The following is an 8,923-nucleotide window of genomic DNA, read 5'->3' as shown; positions in this document are numbered from 1 at the left end:
AAAAAAGGGAAAATTTACAATTATCTTAATACCTACTGTATCCATCTCTCCCAATACTCTATCTGAACCTTATTGAGTTATTGGTAATACTTGGACATGAAATTGTGCAAATATGGTTAAAATATAAAGCACATTCTATCAAGAGTTCTAATTGAATATCAATTAAGCAAGAATATAATAATATATATATTATATATACATGCAATATAATGTGGCAGTCAAACCAACTGTACATTTTCGACTTGCATACAAAATCTAACCTCATATATTTATTTTTAGGCCTAAACAAGGCTTTTATATTTTGCCTAACTTGCAAAGTCTGTACTTTAAACTTTCAAACTCTGCCAATAACACTGCACTTTAAACATGCCCATTTACTTATCTGTGATAATGCAAGCTTATTCATCTGTACACATGCAAAGTGATACCAAAGATGACAATAATCACATCCAATGCTTTGATCCCCATATTTCTGTATGCTGTGTCGATAGTCAATACAAAACCTATTACTGCCATCTTTCTTTTTGACAATTACAACTGGAGCAGAGTAAGGTGACTCGGACGGCATTATCACACCCATTTCCAACATCTTCCCAACTTCATCTTGGATTGTCGCCTTCATACTGTAGGGTATACTATGACTCGTAGCCCTGACTGGTTCATCTGTCAAAGTAGTTATGTCGTGTTCTCCCAGGTTGGTTTTCCCCGGAACATCTGTAAGGACGTCTTCAAATTCCTCTAACATTTCCTTGACATCTGTCTTCTGTTCCACACCGAGTAATTCTGATACCAGTACATCTTTAGTAGTTTCAGATCTTATTGGTCCTGGCGAGGTAACAATCGCGTCTTCGAGAATCTCTTCGTTCTCATTGCTGTCTTCCTCCTCAATGACTGCAGCACAAGTGACTGACAGAACACCTGGATCATTTCTGACGACACCGTTACCATTCCTGTCCACATATAGTCGCAATAGGTTTGCGTGGTAAGTCTTAGACTTTCCGTCGACTACAACTTTGTAGTCCATAGACCCCTTTCTCTCCTCAATTACATATGGTCCTTTCCACTGCATTAACAACTTGTTCCTCTTTGTTGGCAGAAGCACCAGCACCTTTTGCCCAGGATTCATCTTTCTGTCTTTCGCCTTCTTGTTATAGTACATTGCTTGACGAGTTCTGGCTGACTTCAATTGCTGCTGAGCCATCTTGCATGTCTCTTCCAAACGCTCTTTCAGATCAATAACATATTGATAAGTGGTCTTTGTATCAGGATCAGGAATATCCTTGGTCAATAGTTCCCTGAGAATCATCATTGGGCCTCTTACCTTTCGTCCGTATAACAACTCAAACGGAGAAAATCCAAGGCTCTCCTGCGTCACTTCACGATAAGCAAACAATAAAGCGTTGATATACTTGTCCCAATCACGAGGTCTTTCGGAACACATCCTACGAAGCATTTGCTTGAGAGTGCCATTAAATCGTTCAACAAGTCCATTGCACATCGGATGGTACGGCGTTGTAGTTAACTGACGAATAGACAACAAACGGCTGACTTCTCGCATCAAATCGGAAGTGAATTGTGAGCCCTTAACTGTCAGCACTTCTTGAGGAATTCCAACCCGACTGTAGACATCAACTAAGGCCTCTGCAACACGTTCAGTTTCAATGCTCTTCAATGGAACTGCTTCAGGATATCGCATCGCATAGTCGACTATGGTGAGTATGTAACGGTTACCTCTTTCAGTTACAGGATCCAATGGTCCAGCTATGTCAATGGCTACACGTTGGAACGGAGTGTCAATCAATGGCATTGATCCAATTGGCACTTTCCCAACCTTTCCCTTCGGAAATGTTCTCTGGCATGTGTCACAAGATCGGCAATATCTCGTCACATCGGTCGTCATTCCTGGCCAGAAAAATTCTGAGGTTATCCTTTCCAATGTTCTCTTCGCTCCCATATGACCGGCCATCATAGATTCATGAGCCAACTGAAGAACTGTCGGTCTGTATGCTGTCGGAACCACCAGTTGCTTGAACAACTGTCCATTTGCACAAGATGGGCTCTTGAACTCTCTAAACAACAATCCACGTGATACATAGAAACGCGATTGCCCTCCATCAGAACGATCCTTCGTGCTTCCCTTCTTCGCCAATTCCCAAAGCTTCTTCAAACTATCATCTCCTTCTTGAGCACTTTTGATATCTGTTGGCGATCCTATGTCCTTCACACTTGGCACCTTAAGTGGACGATAGGGCTTTTCTTCTTTCTGCTTCCGTGTTCTGGTCTGTACCGCAAGCGCGTCCAACACTTCGTCTCGTTTCCAGGTGTTGTCTGGGTCGTATGGCTTCCTAACTCCCTTGACATTACCAAGTATCAAATCATATACTGGGGCATCCATACACCAAGCACGAACTCTACCCTTGAAGTAAGGTGTATCAACAACTGGGTAAGCAATATGAACGATGAGTTTCTGTCCGTTGGCTAACACACATGTCTCCATTTCACTAGTAAGATCCTCGTCTCCTACCAGGCATGTCTTGACAATAGAACGCTCACAACCAGAGTCCCTCAAAACTGACACCGGATGAATACCAACAAATCCCTGCACAACAGGCATTTCTGTCGTTTCACTACATGAAGCAATTGCATACCTGTCTTCGGTCTCAGCAATCTTTGCTTTGTCAACCACCTTAGTAGTTTCGGCCTTCTTGCCTTTCTTTTCCCCTTTTGATGACACACAGTTTGCCTGATTCTTCTTGTTTGTCTCTGTGGACATCTGAAAGAAAGATGCTCAGTTTTCTGGCAAATGTAACAATGTTTCACCAACCCTGTATTACTTTGTTTGTCCCTCGATCCCGTCTCAGCTGAAGTCTTACTTGAATTACTAACCGAGTGTCCCTGAGGTTGACCACCACTGGATGATGACTTATGCCCTCCATACCTCGGCCTTGCTAAACTGAATGCATCACCTCTTGCTTCAGCGTACTGATAAGCAAGTTTGGACATCTCTCCTATAGACTTTGGAATCCTCTCCTTCAGAAACAAAGTAAGGTCGTTCCCACAAGCACGAATAAATTGATCCCGAATCATCAAATCCTTAAGACCTTCAAAGGTTTTCTCAGTTCCCGCCATCTCTAGTCATCGCTGAAAGTAACTCTCTAATCGGAAAGCAAATTGGCTAAAGGTTTCGCCTTTTTCCGGTCTTCCGTCTAGAAAACGATTTCGGAAACCTTGCTCGGTCATCTCGAATCTCTTAAGTAGAGCACCCTTAAGTACATCGTAATCCATACTCTGGTCAAGAGGAAGTCTTGAAAATACATCTAAGGCTCTTCCTTTTAGAAGTACACTAAGGTTGGTTGCCCACTCTCTGTTCTTGTCCCAACTTTGCGTTGTCGCGTACCGCTCAAATCTTTGCAAATACGAGTCTATGTTGTCCTTACCTTCCTCAAAAGAAGGAAGTTTAGGCCCCTTAGCCACATGTGATGGATGAGGAGTTACTGGTGGTGTTCCATCTCCTTGTTTGCTCTTCCTTTCTAGAAGCTGCATCTGTCGCTCATGCTCTCTTATAGCTCTGGCTTCTCTTTCCTTTTCTAAATCTGCCTGCATCTTCAACATGTTCAGCTCATGTTCCATTTCACCTTGGGCCTTTATCAAGTATCTCTGCTTCTCCCTCTCATCACGTTCCCTGGCTTGCTCGTTGAGAATATACTCCTGAAGTTCTTTTCCTGTCAATTCTAGTTCCCCTCCACGATCCTTCAGTTCTCGAATGGAAGACATGATGAAACAATAGTGCAATATACAACTTACCACTATCCAACGACTCAAATAGCAAACGTATGATGATCTAATAATCAATATCTAAAATAAAATTCTATTTTGGAAATTTAAAGGACACTTACCTTTATAACAGCAGTATCCATGTGTACTAACACCTAGTTTAGTCTCTATAAAGCTGAAAGAAAAACGAAACAAAAAAACTCTCACAGATTCTCTCTCAGAATACACAACACAAATCCTCACACAACTACAAACAAAATCATCCCACCGCTGCCACCAAAATTGTTAACGTATGCTGAACTATAAATTCATTTGCAATTGATAACAAATATACATTTATTTACAATATACAATATCTATATAAGCATACTCTTTCGCACTCACTGATAACTCTCATACAATTCTACATTGGACATATATATTATGATTTACTTACATCTATAAATAGATAAATATATATATTATATTACACCTAAATCCCTAAATCTATAATATAATGTATAGTCTTTGTAGCTTCCCACACGAACAGATCACAAAGTTCCGTTAATGTTAAGTTCAATCCCGTCTTCTGGCAAACACAATCAGTAGCCAAACACTCTAGGAATGTCCTCCTGGTCAACTGGCAGATGACATCTATGGCTGAACTGTATCTCAGCTGCTGAAGTCACAGTTGCTGTGTCGGAGTTCAACTCCACTCAACTATTACCGGGCCTCCATACCACAGTATGTCACATCATGCTCTCGGCCTCCATAATAGAGTACTATGTCTCCATATCTAGGGAAAATATCTACACGTTCCCTCTCTGGATAATCATATCCATATGTATAAGTCAGTTCATAAAACTGCTGTCTCAGTGCCTCGTAGGTGGAAAACATGGACAATAACACCGTCGGCCATTACGGGTTTCCATACTTTTGTCCTCAGACAAAACTGACAGGTCTCTCACTGGGAAATAAGCTACAAAATATAAATAACACTAGTAACTACATAATTCTACACTATCATGTTACATATCTATAATATACGCTTTAAACATATTACTTATACAACATTCTGCAACATGCGTAAACACACCACGTCGCTCACTCATCTATGCTCAATCGTATATATTAATGACCACACTAACATTGATATATTATTACATTTGTATAATATCATTGTGACTTTGTTTATTATAAATAAATAAGCCCCAATGATCCTAATTCAATATCTAAACAACTACCACACAAACCCATTCGCTCTCACTGCGCTCCGTACAATTTCGCACCTGTTTACTATTTGGAAAATACCGTTTATTACACGATCAAACATTCACAGAATCAACAATATAACTCAGGAGATACACACAGATCTATCGATGATTAAAATATAACTTACCGTGAGCTGTATTTCACGCTAACTCCCGAATACTTCACAATAACAGAAGCAGTAATGAAACACAATGGTCACGCCATTACACCTGCCTTTCACACCTGTCCAAACAACTCTGCGCGTGCCCAGGTAAATATAAAGTTCGCGCGCTTTTCTTTACCCATGAAATACAAATACCAATAACCTACCTTTCCTATTTAATACTCGATCATACTTACCGAATGGAATATAAAGTAACCTCAAATGTCGATATGTGACAGCCACCAACTATAGGATCATGATATCACATACAGGTTATAACCACCAAATAAAGGATCATGATATCACATAAAGGTTATAGCCACCAAAAAAGGATCATGATATCAGATAAAGGTTATAGCCACCAAATATAGGATCATGATATCACATACAGGTTATAGCCACCAAATATAGGATCGTGATATCACATACAGGTTATAACCACCAAATGTATGATCATGATATCACATAAAGGTTATAGCCACCAAATATAGGATCATGGTATCACATAAAGGTGATCAGCACAAAATACAGGATTATGATATATAATAAATATGATAACCACCAAGTATAGGATTATAATTTATCATCTGTATACTACTTTATACAACCTACCTGGAGCATGATTCATTTATTATCAGGGGTTGTCAGTATGAGAAGAAGTTGAGAACGACTTGCGAACAACTTGAGAAGAACTTGAGAACGGATTTTCCCATTCCCCAGCACTTGGGAACGTATTTTCTCAAAAACGAATGTCTGCTCGTGCCAGATGACACCCGAAACTGGAAGTAATGTCAACACAAAAGTGATCCGCGTAAGAAAATAGTCCGTCATAAACATATCAATACAAAGTTACGGAAAAATATTGTGAGAATAACAACACCATTTCATGTGCTAATGTGCATATTGCAAAGCCAGTGACAATAGGATTGTTTCAAACATATTTTTTTTCTGCATAGTTTCCTTTGTATTCCTACTTGCAAAACTTTTACTTGTTTACGTTTGTCACAGGCGATCGGTGACCATTTAGCTTAGTAATCATTTGGAAAACATGGTAATTTTTAAATGGAGAAATATATAAGGTAGTAGTATAGAGATGAAAAACAGTTTATCAAACAGTATGTCTATCATACAGTATTTTCAGTATTTATCATTCGAACAATTTTATCATCGCTCGCATCTAGATGAAAATCTCGATTCCACCTGCGGTAGCCTCTCGATTTTATCCACGTGCTCGCGTTGAGAAAATTGTTCTCATGACAAACCCTGAAAATACAGTGTGATAATCTATAAATTTAATAAATATGATAACCACCGAACGTGTTTTCTCAAAAAGGGAATAGCAAACAATTACAGTATCGTGATATCTCAGAAAGGTTATAACCTTGAAATATATAATCATGATATCTCATAAAGCGGATAGCCACCAAATATGTGATCATAAAAGGGGAAGCCACCACTATAATAACCATGCCACACAGTTAATATCATATCGTGATTCCGCTCAGAAACTCCTGCCCAGTTGATGACAGTTTTGAAATTGTCTACGATAATAAGAAGGATTTAACGAGGTTAAGCTTAGTTTAGCATTGGTCCAGTGATAGTCGCATGCAGATAATATTACGGTTCAGAAATATGAAGAAATTATGCAAATTCATATATAAGTTTTTGGGCAATAACACTTACAGAAACACTTTTTGTGAACAATGTATAGCATACTTTAAAAACATGTATTTTATGATAAACTATATTTTGTATTGAAAGGATAAAACGAAATTACCTTCGTAGATGGCTTGGTATCCCACCAAGTTTCGCCAATATAGGTCTCTATTGCAGAACCAGCCAGTTACAACTCCCAATATCCTCAGTTGTGGAAGAGTACAAGGTTGCAAAGGAAAGATTGGTGGTGACCTTGAAAGAATCATCAGACGTCATGATCCGAGGGTAGGCATAAAAACATGTACAGGAACGACGGGATCAACGACGGAGGGAAGACAAGGACTTGATATGTCCAAACCACAACGCTGGAGATAAGATAAGGGAAACTGAAGAAGAGAAAGGACGAGTGTATGATCTGCTGTCATCTCCAACTAACTTCCACAGATGTGGTTTAGCTGATTACCTAAAATGCCAACTCTGTTACAAGCCATGTACCATGGAACATGTCCTGTCATCGTGCCAGACTTCACTGACACAGGGCCGATATAGGTGGGGCATGATAAGTCCTTAGGGAGTTAGCAGACACACTGGAGCGTGAGAAAAGGAAGAAAAGAACTAGAAAGTAAAGAGCACCCACCATGACCGACTTCGACTGGTTCGCCCATTCTCAGTATATGTGACCGGGTTGGGTGTCCTGTTGCGTGTCTTCGGCAGTATGTTTCAGTGAGGTAGCACTATAAAGTCGGCATCTATTCCGCGCTATCAGAAGGCGACAAACACGAACATATCTCAGCCTCCCAAAACACACACGCATACATTACACACATGCATCTTGCACACAGGGGAGACCGTCCTTAAATGTCCATAGCTGTTGATAGGACGTTAAACAATACTAAACCAAAGCAAACCAAACCAACTTCGTCAATGCAGGAGAGACAAGCATGACGCCAGCTTCAATCACCACTTCGATCCTAAATGAGTCCGATCAGTGGGAGATGAGGGTCGACTTAGGAGAGAAGATGGTCTTCCCAGAGATTGTCCAGACCACAACAGACCATACATTATTATATGATCTGATAAAGACAGGAAGCTGGTTACCACAGAACTCACTGTTCAATGGGAGCCGAGATGCGACAAGGCATATGGGCGGAAGGAGGCCAAGTATACCGAGCTTCTAGACCAGTGCAGAAGCTGCGGTTGGAAAACATGGCTTTTCCCGATTGAGATTGGTGCCAGAGGATTCCCCGCACAATCTGTGGAGAATGCTAAGTGCCATAGGGATCAAAGGAGGCAAGAGAAAGCGAGCTGTTGGGAGACTTGAGAAAGTATCAAACTGGCTGGTGGTCGAGAGGGAGGGGAAAAGCTGGCCTCAAGAGTTAACCACCACTGGACAGTAGTGCTTGACAAGCACTGCGGTTCCAGCGCCCGGAGAGTGTCAGATGCAGTGTAATTTATTTATTTGGCGAATTGTAAATTTAAAAGGTACATTTTTCTGTGTATGTCGTTACATCTATCAACTGTGGACCAAGGACATAACCTTGTAGCACACCTACAATTATATCAAAAGTAGACTAAGAACAGAACCTTGTTGCACTCACAACTAATTGGGTTAACGCTCATGCCCTCTGTTTCAACAGTTATTTAGACAGTCAGCAGAGAAAGTATTCAGTTGGAGGAGAGCTGGCAGCCTGATTAGCACTGCGGTTCCATCGCGCAGAAAGTGTCCTGGGATTAAAGGATGAAACACTTGTTGATTAGAGGCTCACAACTGATGAGTCTGTGGTGTTGAGAAGCACACGCTGTATACAAAACATTACCTTCCTGGGAAAACAGTGACTTCTAGAAAAGACAAGATGACAACCAAAAATAGATTGGTGACACTGGAAAGACAGGTGACAACCAGAAACAGACTGACCAGGGGCAAGAAGGGGTAGCATCCCTCATAAAGTTACCTAGCAGGGATCAATCACCCAAATTATCATAGATAATGCTCCAGAGAGCAAGTAATCAGGACAGCCACTGCCTAACACGCTCTCTGGAGGTCGTACAGAAATGACAGTAGCTATTTACAGTGTTTCTATGCCATAGCCAGCAACATCA

At 40.6% G+C, this 8,923-nt stretch overlaps 1 protein-coding gene across 1 annotated transcript; it reads right to left on the bottom strand.

Moving 5' to 3' along the window:
- Positions 1–334: 334 nt before the first annotated feature.
- On the bottom strand, positions 335–3,129 carry LOC110461908. The gene is made up of 2 exons (XM_021515643.1): positions 2,887–3,129; positions 335–2,773 (listed from the first exon to the last, which is right to left on the bottom strand). Exons 1-2 carry the CDS (start codon positions 3,127–3,129, stop codon positions 335–337), a joined length of 2,682 nt encoding a protein of 893 aa, XP_021371318.1.
- Positions 3,130–8,923: the final 5,794 nt, after the last annotated feature.

The sequence above is a fragment of the Mizuhopecten yessoensis genome, unplaced genomic scaffold (assembly GCF_002113885.1).
Source record: "Mizuhopecten yessoensis strain PY_sf001 unplaced genomic scaffold, ASM211388v2 scaffold10705, whole genome shotgun sequence".
NCBI classification, from domain to species: domain Eukaryota; kingdom Metazoa; phylum Mollusca; class Bivalvia; order Pectinida; family Pectinidae; genus Mizuhopecten; species Mizuhopecten yessoensis.
Note: the sequence above shows the minus strand (reverse complement) of the source record. Positions and strands in the feature narration are given on the sequence as shown.

Excerpts from the sequence above, each read along its gene's own strand:
- LOC110461908 (XM_021515643.1), bottom strand. The coding sequence starts at position 3,129 with ATGGCGGGAACTGAGAAAACCTTTGAAGGTCTTAAGGATTTGATGATT. Across the intron at positions 2,774-2,886 it reads GTCAACCTCAGGGACACTCG|ATGTCCACAGAGACAAACAA; the intron begins GTTAGTAATTCA and ends TCTTTCTTTCAG.